Here is a 13,887-nt window from a genome sequence, read left to right as displayed (position 1 = left end):
CTATTGACATCAAACACCAACATTTAGTCATGAGGTAAGGTAACCAAAATAACCTAAGTCCACACAACATTAAATTATAACCATTATACTTTGATATTTTGTTGGTTTTAACTCATGGTATTTAGTAACCAAATCTTCCAACGTCTCATGGCATGCAAACATCTTAGTGAAATCTTTGTTAAGATCATTAACACAGTTCCTTATGCAACGAAAAAGGTGTTTGTGCAAAAAAAGATTGAAGAATGGGAGGGATTTTTATATGAACAGCCGTCGGCTGCATCCTATAAAAGTAAAGAAAAAAATAAATTAAGCTAACAAATTGAATTAGATGCTGATTGGACATGTGAATGTAGTGGATGTATAAATCACAAAAAAAAAAAAAAAAAAAAAAAAAACTGCTAGAAACAGCAATGTGACATCATAAACCGCACATAGATCATTTACATTCATGTAACGTTACTCACTGAATTTGCCATGAGGCCTCTTCTGAAATCTCTTGATGGGGTGAAAAGACCCCACTTTGAATGAGGTTGCCATGCTCCTGATTTTCAAGGTGCGTTCTTGTTAGAGCCTAGCCTTCATTTGAGTCGAAGACTGCTCCCAGGAATGAAATTCGTTGGCCAGGGAGCAGCGAGCTCTTGCCAAAGTTGACCCTGAAGCCCAGGTCCTCAAGATGGCTGAGGAGCCGGGATCTGTGGGTGCATAGCTCCTGTTCTGATTGGGCTATAAGCAGATAATTGTCGAGATAGTTGAGTATGCGGATTCCCGTCTGTCTCAGAGGGGAGAGAGACAGACGGGAGTAACCTCGTCTACGCACTTCGTAAAAGTATGCAGAGCTAAAGAGATGGACAGTATATTGGTATGCCACCCCCTCGAACCTCAAGAACAGTCTGTGATGGCGGGCTATCTGGATATGAAGATCAACTGATATAAACCAATCACCGGGGCGAATTTGTGCAAGGATTTGTTTGAAAGTTAACATTCTGAAGGGCCGTCTCATGAGGGCGCGATTCAGACATCTCAGATCAAGGATGGGCCTGAGGCCGCCATCCTTCTTGGGGACGAGGAAGTAGCGACTGTAAAAGCCTGACTCGCTGCGTTCCATGGGAAATTTCTCCACTGTACATTTTCCCAGCAGTAACCTCGTTCTATTATCCCCAAAATACAGCTTGACGCTCTGGGGATGGCTTGCCAAGCCCAGAGTTGAGTGGCAAATGGTTGAAGTACTACAGGCTGAGTCCGGCCACGACGGGACTTAACCCTTTTCTCCTCTGTTCTGAGGCATCAGGCGGAGGCGTGGCTTGACTTCCGGCTCCGCTTTCGGCTGGGGCTGGACGGGCGCTGAGGCTGGCTTGGGTCGCTGCTGAGTCGGCGGGCCGTCTTGGAGCGACTGGAGGCAGTGGTGGAGCTGGTTCTTTTAGGCAAGAAGTGATGCATAGCCTGCGATGACTTCTGGGCCTCGATGTAGCGTTCTGCAAAGCCGTCCACCGTGGAGCCGAACAGGGAGGGAGACGAGGGAATCAAGAAGAGCCGTCCTGTCGGCGCCCTTAATCTCAGTGAGATTGAGCCACAAGTGCCACTCCAACATCAATAGGCTGGCCATAGCGTGGCCAATGGCTTGTGCAGGGGCTTTTGTAGCACGCAGGGCCTAATCCGTTGCGAGCGAGCGCTGACGTGGTCCTGCAGGGCTTGGAAGGGTGGCTAGCCTTGGTCTTCCAGCCGATAGCCGTGGGCGGGCCAATAGAGATGCGCAGCGTCAGCTTCTTCCACTGGACGGAGCTTCGTCTAGCCCTTTTCTTCGGCTCCGTCAACCGTGGAGAGAGCAGCTGAAGAAGAAGAGTGGACGCACACAGAGTAGGGGGTGTGCCATGTCTTGGTGAGTTCCTGGCGGACCTCCAGGAAGAATGGAGCTGTACGCCGGCAAGAGGCCCGCTGGTGGTGCCCCGGCTGCAGGAACCATTCGTCTAGTGGGCTCTTCTGGGGCCGACCATTCCAAGCCGAGTTCCTCGAAGACTTTAGTGAGGACTGGCAAAAGCTCTGAGTCCATGCGAGGCCGTTCGTAACTGTTTAGGCGGTAGAGGGGCAGAGTCATCACCGGAGTTTGCCCACTCTTCGCAGTCAGAGGCAGCCAGAGACTTCGAGTCTAGTTCTTCAGACCCACCAAATGAGAACAAGCCACTCGCGCCAGATGAGGGGCATTGATCCTCACGGGTGAAGAAAACGAACTGAAATGCCATTTGTCTGTGCAGTTACTCAGACGTAAACCAATCAGGTTTTAGGATTTGGAGAAAAGAGGAGAACTTTCAGTGTTAGCTAAAACTGAGACAATGCGAGTAAACAGTATATCGAAAGGGAACACATTTCCTGTTCACTGAAGTAAAAGAAACACATCCCAACAATAATCCAATGTGTTTTTGAGTTCAAGTCAATGGGAATACTTCTGAAAATCTGTTTTGTGAATGTTCAGATGTTTTCTGACTTATCATTTTATTATTAGTGAAATATGTAGCCTAATTATTATTGCAGATTTGTCAAATCACCCTCTCTCGTTATAGTATTTTTAAAAATGCCATTTTCAGGAGCCCTGGTACAAATGCTGATGCTAGTGATTAAATAATGATAACTGTTGGTAGATTAAACTTATTCAACAAAAAAGAAAGGGTATAATAAAGCAAAACAATGGAGATTTTGTTCTCTTCATCATGACACAAATGTGATGAAAACCGCTTGAATGCATTCAATAGTTTAACACGTATGCATGCAACATAAATGTAGTATTAACCTCTTATTTAGATAATATGCTTTGAGTGTTTTATCAAGCTGTGTGGGAGAATCGATGCAAGAGAACTGAACCTCTCCTTGTCAGTCAAGTTGCTGATCTCTACTTTATACTGTTCTACACTTTACAGCATTCATTTGTAAATTTGGTCTAAACAAACAAATAAAGCATTTGAACGTGTTTGATGTTGTCAAATAAGTTACTGAAATGTGTATTATTGTTCAGTAGGGGGCGCCCTTAATTAGTCTTTCTATTTGTAGAATATGTGCTAAAGAAATGCAAGTTTATATATACGTTCTCGTGTCTCCAAACAGTTGTATCTGTTTGTCATAGGCCTATGTGTGGTTTTAGGTCTAGGTAACGCGTATTCTTGCTATGAGATGTTTTCTTAACTATAACTGCCTGGAAGAAGAAAAAAAAACGTCAGAATTTGGGAGATTTAAATGCATACTTAGACAGAGTCAGAAATAATAATTATAATGTATGCAGAGGTCATGTATAATATTGTATAGATGATAGTAATGGTTTTCAAAAATGCAGATGCCAGACCCGTTTATGCTGCCTCTCACGAGCACGTTTGAAATCCATCCCGTTATTTCCCTGCGTGCTGACGTCACTTACCGACACTCTCGCGCGTGTGGCCTGCAGTTCGGACAGCGGTCAGATCATCTGATCATCAAACACCAAAAACTCTCACCATGGGAAACTGTCAAGTGAGTATTTCATTTTTTCCCTGCTAATACACACTTTACACACGCCACAGAGAGACAGACAGAGAGAGAGAGAGTGTGTTAGTGTTGCATCCAGCGCAGAGTTTGATACGGGACTGGTCGCATAATCGATCAACTTAAATCTGTTTTAAAGAGAAGGAAAGAAAAATGAATACAGTGACAAAAGAATAAAGACAGTTAAGATGTCTGATCTGGGCTGCGATGCCACGCGATGCTTTTGGGAAACAGCCCTTATCGTGTAAACTGTAATTATCCACGATTATTTTTACTGTTAAATGTTGAAAAACTATTTTCCCACTTTTCGAATATGTCTTACGGTGATTTAGATTATAAGGTTATATGAAATCGTAAAGGGAAGGACTGTATTAGAATCCCGTTATGAATGAGTCAGAGGAAATGCTTTGGGAGGAGACTCTGAGCTCTTCATAGTGCCAGTGCAGGGCCTCGGTCTGGGTTGCAGTGAGTTTGGACAGGGCGCTTCCTCAGTCTCAGCATTCCTGAGCCGGCCTTTTGTTCATATGGGGGAGACTGAGGGGAATAGTAGCTCACTAACCTCTTCAGTCACACACACACACACACACGTCTGGTTCACTATCCTTGTGGGGACTCTCCATAGACGCAATGGTTTTTATTCTGTACAAAGTAACTGTATATTCCATACCCTTACACTAACCCTACCTCTTAAACTATCCATCACAGAAAACTTTCTGCATTTTTAAATTTTCAAAACACTTCATTTAGTATGATTTTTTTTTATATATATAAAAACAAAATAAAATGTCCCCATAAGCTAAAAATTTACTGGTATTACTTTCCTTGTGGGGACATTTGGTCCCCATAGCATAACATACACACACATGCACACACACACACAGATAAAAATGTTTCTGTCAAGTCAAGTCATCGTTATTTATATAGCGCTTATTTACAATACAGATTGTTTCAAAGCAGCTTTGCAGTGATAACATAATGCAACAAAGTTTGTTTCTGCTGTACAGCAGATCTAGAAGAAAATAGCGTCATAGTCCAGATTAAGTAAGTTCAGTGATGGTTCATTTCTGTTGTAAAAAAGTTAGCCTATTCATTTAGTTCATTTAGAGCCGCTCTGGAGAAAACTGTGATGTCGTCATCCAGTTCAGTTCTCATTAATGGTGTCAATGCAGGCAGATCAATAATATTGTTAAATATTTATTCTGTGGTAAAGTAAATACTACAGAAAAAAACAAATGTAATTTCTACATTACATAAGTTAGTTCAGGCAAGAATAAAAAACGACAACAAAGTAAATTCTATATCAGTACTCAATTCAAGCTTGTAGAAATCAAAATGTAAATATCAACCTTATAAAATTAAGTAAAACCTACTCAACTTTCTGATACTGATGTTCCCATCATGCACTGGGGCATGAAAAATTAATAAGGTTGCTTTTTTCACTGTTTCCCAACTGTATTTACACTGTTTTATCATTGTTTGCAAAATAACAATAAAGTAAATTTTACGTATTGTTTTTTTTCAGCTTAGTCATTACTAAGTGCTACCATGATTTTATAATATTTTTATTTTATAATTACAGTTTTTTGGGATCATTGCAGCAGTAATAAATATTTTAGAATCTTTTGAATCTTTAAAATATATGTAAGATTTTTTTTTTTTCATTGAAGTATCTTAACAGTGGTCCCCTTAGACTTTTGCTTTAAACACATTATTCTTGAAAGCTGCAAGAATGATTTGCTTCCATAAACCAAAAACTATTTAGCAATAATAAGTAGTGACAATTTATTTTTTAATGTAAGAGGAGTCTGACTTCTTATGTTAAATTTAAATGTTTTATCAATATTTAATGGTATTACTGGTGGCACATATAAATGTCCTCATCCAATAATAATGACTGCCAGTGTCATAGTAAGCAAATTCACTGAATGCTGAATGCTAAAACATGAATTAAGTGGCATTCATGTGACCTTCTAATGCAAATATAATGAACATTAAAAATGATTATCTTTGGTTTTATTCAACAGCCAACAGTTTTTCCTTATGAAGACTTCGACGTAGTTGCCGACATAAAGGCCATCCGCAAAGCCTGCAAAGGTTTAGGTGAGATGTTTATGCCAGTCTTATATTTTATTCAACATTCAGCATGTCTATAGAATGCAATTACAATTCGACATGCAGTTATAGTTAGTCTGCTATTTACAGGCTATTTTCATAACCGATGGATACATTTGAATGACATTTTCTATCAAATTTTCAAGGAACTGATGAGAAAGCCATCATAGAAATCCTAGCCAATCGATGTGCAGCTCAGAGAATGGAGATCAAACAAGCATACTTTGAGAAATATGATGATGTGAGTATTCTGAAAACACTTTTCTGTCAAAGAAATAGTTAAAAATATATATTTTAAGAATAAAGAGAATGTTTTCTATGAAGGAGTTGGTGGATGTTTTGAAGAGTGAGCTGACTGGTAACTTTGAGAATGCCATCATCGCCATGTTGGATCCTCCTCACGTGTTTGCTGTTAAAGAGCTCAGGAAGGCCATGAAGGGCGCTGGCACCGACGAGGACGTCCTGGTGGAGATCCTGTGCACTGCTACCAATGCTGTATGTCAGTTTGTTTTGAATTGAAAGCCTCTGCAAGTTCCTGTGTTTGTCACTGTTATAAAGCAGGGAAAAATGTTTGTCTGTTACTAATATGTTTACAGTTAAATAGATTTAAAAATTGAAATGAGTTATTTCCTACTTTTTGTTTTCCAACAGGATATTGCCACTTACCGAGAGACCTACACCTACGGTAAGAACAGCTCAACCAAGATGATTTCAACACTGTATAATAAGTGCCCATATTATGCTTGTATGAATATTACCTTTCATTAGAGGTCCACCGAGAGTGGATTTCACCGATACTGATTACGAAGTTAAGCCGTACGTGCCGATAACTGATTAATCAACCGATAGTTTTACAAACATAACAATCCAAGCAAAACAGTGCTGAACTTTATTATACAAATAAAAAACAATACTCAACCATGAAAATGTGCTAAATGAAATAAATATATTAATATGAATTACAAGAACTGAGAAGTTCTACAGAACAAAATTCCAAGAAAATAATATAAACATTAAAATATTACAGGTCAAATGTGTGTTTCTTTAGTTATAACATAGAGACATGTATGTAAAGTTCATAGGTAACACTTTGCAAGTCCCGTTTGTTGACAAGGACGTATTAGCTAGCTTACATGGACTATATGCATTATGCAATATATATTTTACAGCATGTATTAATATTTGAGCAATACAATTGTACCTTGATCATTCATGTTAGTTCATAGTGCATTAACTAAGGTTAACAGATAAAATTAAAATTAAAACTTAATTTAAAAATGTATTAGTAAATGTTAGGGGTGTAACAATATATCGTTTCACAATATATCGCAATACAAAAATGCATCTATATGTATCATGGATAGTGACAATTTCTGTGCGAGAGAAAAAATTCAAGTTTACAGAGTTTTAGTGTCAATACTTCATTAAACTACTATAATGTTGAATATAATGTTCAATAATGCAATGGTGTAATATTTGTGGGTCCTGGTAATGCCAAATGTCTTATGTTACCTGTAAAAAGTGGCCGACATTATTTTAAATATATCTAGTCAGTGACATTTGTCTTCATATTTCTGACATTACAAAATTTCTACCAGGATTTGACCAGATTTTAGATTCATGATGTTTCAAATAATTTAGTAAAGAATCAAAATACAATACAACGGGTGAAAAAATCCAACAGACTTGTTGAGATTGTTGAGGTGGGAAAAATATTTTTCTTCATCTTGAACAGTTTTTCTATTGTTTTATCAAATGAAAAACCAACTGTGTGTTGTTGTCTACAGTGCATGACAGGGATTTGGAGGCAGACATTGAAGGAGACACCAGTGGGGATGTTAGGCGACTACTAACATTTCTTCTCCAGGTAAATCCTCTGAATCAAAATGGTTGCTTACATCTTACAAAATGACTACACTGCAGTCCTGGGCGGCACGAAGAGCTCACTCTAAGCCTGTGTTTAGTACCCCTCCCCTTTCCTCATGTCCTTATAGGGCGGAGGAGCTTGGCAGTGGTTCACATCCCCTTTCATTAGATAAGTGGAGGCAGGATTCAATGACGTGACTCAGATTGGATTTCACTCTCTCGGTCAATACTTTCTCTCTTGTAGGGTAACAGAGACGAGAGCTACGAGGTGGACGAAGCACTGGCAGAGCAAGACGCCGTCTCACTGTTTGAAGTAGGGGACATTCAACATGATCTCACTTTATAGATATTCATACATGAAGCCTGGTTCTAGCACACGTCTGGAAACACAATATAAAATGTGTTGGACAGCATCTAAAACATGATTTTTTAAAAACATTTATACATAACTTATGTTATGTATAACTTTAGAGACAGATAAGGGTTACAAATCATTTGAGGTTTATAGAATATTGCATTTGTATGGTGATTTTGAATGGATTTACGGATCACTAATATGCTGATTTACTGCTCAAGAAACATTTCTGATTATTATCAATGTTGAAAAGATTTCTGCTGCTTAATATTTTTGTGGAAATCATTTTTCTGGATTCTTTGATGATTAGAAAGTTCAAAAGAACAGCATTTATTTAAAATAGAAATCTTTTGTAACATTATAAATAAGTCTTTGCTGCCAGTTTTGATCAATTTAATGCATCCTAGCTGAATTAAAGTATTGAACAGTAGTGTATAATATTTTATTATTATTATTATTATTATATTATATTTATCCTTATTTAGATTAATATGTTTAACTGCATGTCATTTATGAAATGCATTTAATTTAACACAGTCGGTTAAATGCTGTTCTCTGTGTCTAAAAGGCTTATCATGGTTTAGATGCAGTTAATAATTTGATATTTTGCTTCATTGTTTATCTCAGGGATTTCCAAAAAATGTTGACACCCGAACCCCTTAGACCTTAAAATATTGACTTGACGTACCTCCTGAGATTTTCAGTTAATATTTCAGTCACTTAATATACATTTATATGTTCACAGTTCTCTGATATCAGTTAATGGTCAAATGACATGCAAACAAATAAACAAATGATGTCCATGTCCAGTCTTATTCCAGTTTATTAATATTTAGTCCCGTGTCCAGTCTTATTCCAGTTTATTAATATATGTTTTAATGATCTGTAAGGCTGGAGAGGGCGGCTTTGGCACAGACGAGTCAACTTTCAGCTTCATTCTGGCCACCAGGAACTACTTACAACTGCAGGCCACATTCAAAGCCTATGAAGCCGTGAGTTTTTATTCTGTTCTATGAGCTCAAAGGGATAGTTCATCCTAAAATTTAAATTAGGTCATCATTTACCCACCCTGGTGTTGTTCTAATGCAATTTGCCCTTTTTTTCCGGACTACAAGAGTATAAGATTCAAAAGTATCATAGAATGATCCCATGCAACACGTGTAGTATATTCCAAGTGTTCTGGGCTAATATAATAGGGTTTAGTAAAAAAAACAACCAAAATGTAATGTATTATTTAACGAAAATCCTGACCTTGGCTGTTGGTCTTTGCGGGACGTGCGCCCAGTTCAGACTCTTTGTGCCGCAGTCACTACGGCTCGCCCAGAAAAAGCACACAAGTTGTGAGAAATACAGATTAATAAAATCACAACATAAAATACAATCCATGTACTTTATTCTCCGAGGTGAATATATTCACATTCAACTGTCCGTCTGACTGTCATCTGAGAGATATTCAACCAAGTGAAGAAAGTACACAAATATTTTTTTGGGATTTCTAGTAAACTTAGAATATACGACATGTGTTGCATGGGATCATGCTGTGATATTGCATCTTTTTCAAAGCTTGATGCTGGTCGCTATTCACTGTCTATTCACTTATATGGACCAGCATGAGCAGGACATTAAAAAAAAAAAATTGTGGTATGAAAAAGAAAGAAGGGCATACAGCATTAGAACAACACCAGGGTGAGTAAATGATGACTTAATTTCTATTTAAGGGGGGAACTATCCATCTAAAGTAGTAATTTAGTACAATAAGTTGTCTTAGTTGTCTTGTAGTAGCTCTGGATTACTTTTAGATTGTATTTCATGTTCTCCAACAGATTTCTGGAACTGAGATTTTGGATGCAATTGATAAGGAAACCTCTGGAACTCTGAAGGACTGCTATGTCACACTTGGTTTGTATTGTAAACACTGGCCTTTTGTAGTATGAACAGCAAGGAAATCACATGACATCTGATTTTGAAATAGAAATCTTTGAAAAAGTTGTTCAATGTCCAGTAGTGTCTACAGCTTGCAGTGTGTCTAAATTCACCCAATTGACTGAGACTTACAGTCACCATGAAATCAAAATGGACAGTTATTGTTTGTTTTTTTAATGGAATGTTGCAGAATTTATTATAAATGATTAATCCAGTGCACATCATTATTTTTCAAATGGCCTTGTAAAATAACTCCCCCTCCCTCTTGCAACAACATCTCTTCTCTTCTTGATGACTATATATAAATAAATGTGACGTGACTTTACTGGAGTGCTGAATTGCAGAGCTGGTGCAAACATCTACACATCGCTATGATCAGATGCTTTTCTCACCGCTGTCATTTTTGTTGTTTATTTTGTTATTGAAAGGAAAGCGTGCAGCACATATTTACATATTCACGTCAGTCTTAGCGGTTACATTATACCACTGCAAAGTAAATACGTTTATTTTTACCTCTACGCGAAGAACGAAAATGAACTTCGCAACTTCAAAGTGCAAATACACGAGATATGAGAACAAAGCCAAACTGCTATGTTAAAATACTACAATATTAGAGTTTCCAGCTTTCATTATTTGTATAGCAATTCTTCACTTGTTTAACACTTTCTATCTAACCCATAGTGAGGGTTGCTAAGAACCCCCAGCTATTCTTTGCCCGGAGGCTGAACGCCGCCATGAAAGGTGCCGGGACTGATGAAGACACTCTCATCCGCATCATTGTGTGTCGCTCAGAGGTATAAACCATTCCTCATTTTATATGCTCTGAGTAGTGTTAAGGCCCATTCACACCAAGAAAGATAAATATATAAGTACATTAGCGATGCGTCCACACCAACGCACAATATTTTTCTGTTTATTCTAAGCACATGCTGCAGTTTTGTCATCTGTCACTTTAAATGCTCAATGCAGGATGAATTCTGATTGGCTGTCATTGATTTTATCATTCATCAGCGGAAAAAAAAAAAAATCATTCTGAAAGTGATTTAAATTATCGTTATATTGTTTCTGTGCCATTATTGTTAAAGTTGTGGTGTGGACTCTGCTATTCTGTTATATTTAGAATGATTTTTAGAACTGTATTTTTGCTATCCTTAAAGTTATTGTTGTTGGTGTGAACGGGCCTTCTATCAGTATTACTAGTCATTTTGGGTGTGTTCAGAATGGAATACTAGAGTGTTGTGTACTGCACTCTGCACAGCATTTATTAAATGCTTACATTTTTAGAAAGTAGCATGTGAAAGAGCATGCAGTAAATATTTCAAACAGTGGTACGCATTTTAAATCCAGTATTTTTAAATCAAGTATTGATATTCCTAACTTTGGAATATTAACAGTCATGAATGATATTGCACTACCATTCAAAAATTTGGGATCGGTAGGATTTTTTAAATGTTTTTCTTTAAAGAAGTGTCATATGCTCAGCAAAGGCTGCCTTTATTTGATCAAAAATACAGAAAAAAAAATATTTTGTGAAATATTATTTCAATTTAAAATAACTGTTTTCTATTTTAATCCATTTAAAAATGTGATTTATTCCTGTGATGCAAAGCAGAATTTTCTGCATAATTACTCCAGTCTTCTGATCCTTCAGAAATCATTTTAATATGCTGCTTTGCTGTGGAACATTATGGGCCCTATTTTAACGATCTAAGCGCATGGCGCAAGTACACTTAGGGCATGTCTGAATCCATTTTTGCTAGTTTAATGACGGGACTACTGGTCGGTGCACTCGGCGCATGGTCTTTAAGGGTTGTCCCTATTCTCTTAATGAGTAATGGGTGTGTTTTAGGCGTAACGTGCAATAAACCAATCAGAGTCTCATCTCCCATTCCCTTTAAAAGCCAGTTGTGCTCGCGCCATGGCGGATTCGCTATTTACATGGCGAAATTTGCAAGCAGAAAGACTGAACGCTTCTCTAGTGAGGAAACAGATCTGCTCGTGCGCGAGGTTAAAGTGCGCAAGCAGACCATTTATGGGACAAGCCGGATTCCACCATATCTTCATGGACACAATATTAATCTTTTACATTGTAATCCTTTTATTTTTAATATTTGGCATGTTTGTGTACTGCTACGCGTCCATGTATGTGTAATAAGCAGAGAGTACACGTGTTGTGGATCCGCTTATAGGCGCACATTACTAACGGGCTCTAAATAATAATAAAAATATATTGTGCCATTGACTTTAGACCAGGTTTCAGTTGGTCAATGGCGCAGTCTATTTCAGTTGCCTCAAAATAGCAACGCGCCAACAATGCGCCTGAACACACCTCGTTTTCAGACCAGCAAGCCAATGAGCGAACAAATGGGTGCAAATGCATTTGCTATTTAAACAACATGGCAAAGGATGTGAAAATGAAAACTGCGTCAGGCTGAAACTAGCAAAGGACACTTGCCTGGCGCCGCATTGTGCCTGGTGTATAATAGGGTCCATTGTCTTTACTGGCACTTTTGATCAATTGAATGCATCCTTGCTGAATAAAAGTAATATTTTCTTTCAAAGAAAACAAACTTTTGAATGGTATTGTATTCCAGATATTTCATGCATGCATTTGCATACAGTATATAGCAAACGCTATAATTCGTATAATATGCTATTCTGATCATAGACATTGATATTTAGCATGAAGTACATTGTACTGTAATGGACACTCTTCTGCTTGAGTAGATTGATCTGGAGACCATCAAAGACATGTACCTGGAGAAATATGATGTGTCTCTGAAAGAGGCCATCAGCTCGGAGTGTGGTGGAGATTTCAAGCGTCTCCTGCTGGCCATCCTTCACTGAGAGACGCACATTCAGACCCAGTGCGCAACATGGACCAAGGAAGCTTTCATTATAGTCCCAATCAAGGCAAACTAACATGACTAGTTTTCTGTCTTACAGTCTACAAACACATTTTTTATATAGCTAAGTTTAAAGGGACAAAAACCAAATACAATATCTTTAATATTAATATTTTACTACACAGTGCAAATATATATGCCTGTATAAATTATGAATATACATAGCACCACTCAAAAGTCCAATGCAGCTGTCCTCATAAACAGACATGGATTTGTGTCCAGTTTTCTGTGACGTTCCTTGTTCGTGAAACTAAATTGGCCAGTTGGATTTGTTCAAGTGGAGTCTTGTGGTTTCAAGGATTAGAAGATAACTTTGTTAGCCTACATTATGATAATTATGAGTTGAGAAGTAAGAACACAAATGATGCAAGACCAGCAATTTTATTTACTGTCGAATAGCAGTCGTCAGATCATTTTCATGCCAGTATTTTGCCATACAAAAACCTCACTGTTTTACTGGCCATTTCAAAATGTGCATGACAATGTGAATTCTGAATATGTGTGTATGACTTCATGAAGCATGCAGAGAAACTCTGCAATTACAATGTAACATTTTTGGTCAGCATAATAATGTATGAGACTTCTATGCAGCTAATATGTCAACCTGTGGTAAAAATATCTGCATTATTGAAGTGACTGTTTTATTCACCTGATCATTAATGTAACTAACATAAGACTAAAGTATTTATATCATTTAGATGGAATATTACATTATATTTTAATATATCTTTAACACAAGAATTGAGTTGTGCTACCCCCTGTCATTCAGTAAATGTAGAGCTTAATATTTGAGACATGACTATTAAATTAAACTAAGTTTGAATAAACCACATGAGATGGATCTTGGACTATCTTCTGTATTAACACAATTGTATTTCATGCAACTGAATAAAAAAAAGCTGTTCAAAGTACACCGGAGTATCTTGCAAAGTTACTGGAGAGCTAGCATTATTAATCTATAATTTTCTCTTTATTTATTTATATGTATATATGTTTTATTAAACGTCTGTTAGACCTTGCTATTATTTAGCAGCACCTGCCAGTGTCCTATCACGTAAGAGGAGTTGTCACGTGGTATATGTTGCTCTTCTCACCGATGGTTGAGATGGCCCAATCACAGTTGCTTATGATTGCTTGATTACTGGATACGTGTTTCTCTCGAGCAACCGAAGCAATGACACACAATCAAAGTGAGCGAGGGAAGGGAACATAAACATGAGA

At 37.7% G+C, this 13,887-nt stretch overlaps 1 protein-coding gene across 2 annotated transcripts; it reads left to right on the top strand.

The window, feature by feature from the left end:
• The first annotated feature begins 3,367 nt into the window (after positions 1-3,367).
• anxa13 (annexin A13) lies at positions 3,368-13,577 on the top strand. Of its 2 annotated transcripts, none has more exons than XM_084103455.1 (11): positions 3,368-3,492; positions 5,529-5,604; positions 5,763-5,857; positions 5,941-6,111; positions 6,268-6,301; positions 7,404-7,483; positions 7,727-7,795; positions 8,728-8,829; positions 9,661-9,736; positions 10,442-10,554; positions 12,488-13,577. In XM_084103455.1, exons 1-11 carry the CDS (start codon positions 3,478-3,480, stop codon positions 12,605-12,607), a joined length of 951 nt encoding a protein of 316 aa, XP_083959581.1. In that variant the 5' UTR covers positions 3,368-3,477; the 3' UTR covers positions 12,608-13,577. The 2 variants fall into 2 exon arrangements, with proteins under 2 accessions (XP_083959581.1, XP_083959582.1); XM_084103456.1 differs by having other exon boundaries at positions 3,370-3,492; positions 5,944-6,111.
• Positions 13,578-13,887: the final 310 nt, after the last annotated feature.

The sequence above is a fragment of the Abramis brama genome, assembly GCF_963993115.1.
Source record: "Abramis brama genome assembly, chromosome: 24".
Lineage (NCBI taxonomy): Eukaryota > Metazoa > Chordata > Actinopteri > Cypriniformes > Leuciscidae > Abramis > Abramis brama.
Note: the sequence above shows the minus strand (reverse complement) of the source record. Positions and strands in the feature narration are given on the sequence as shown.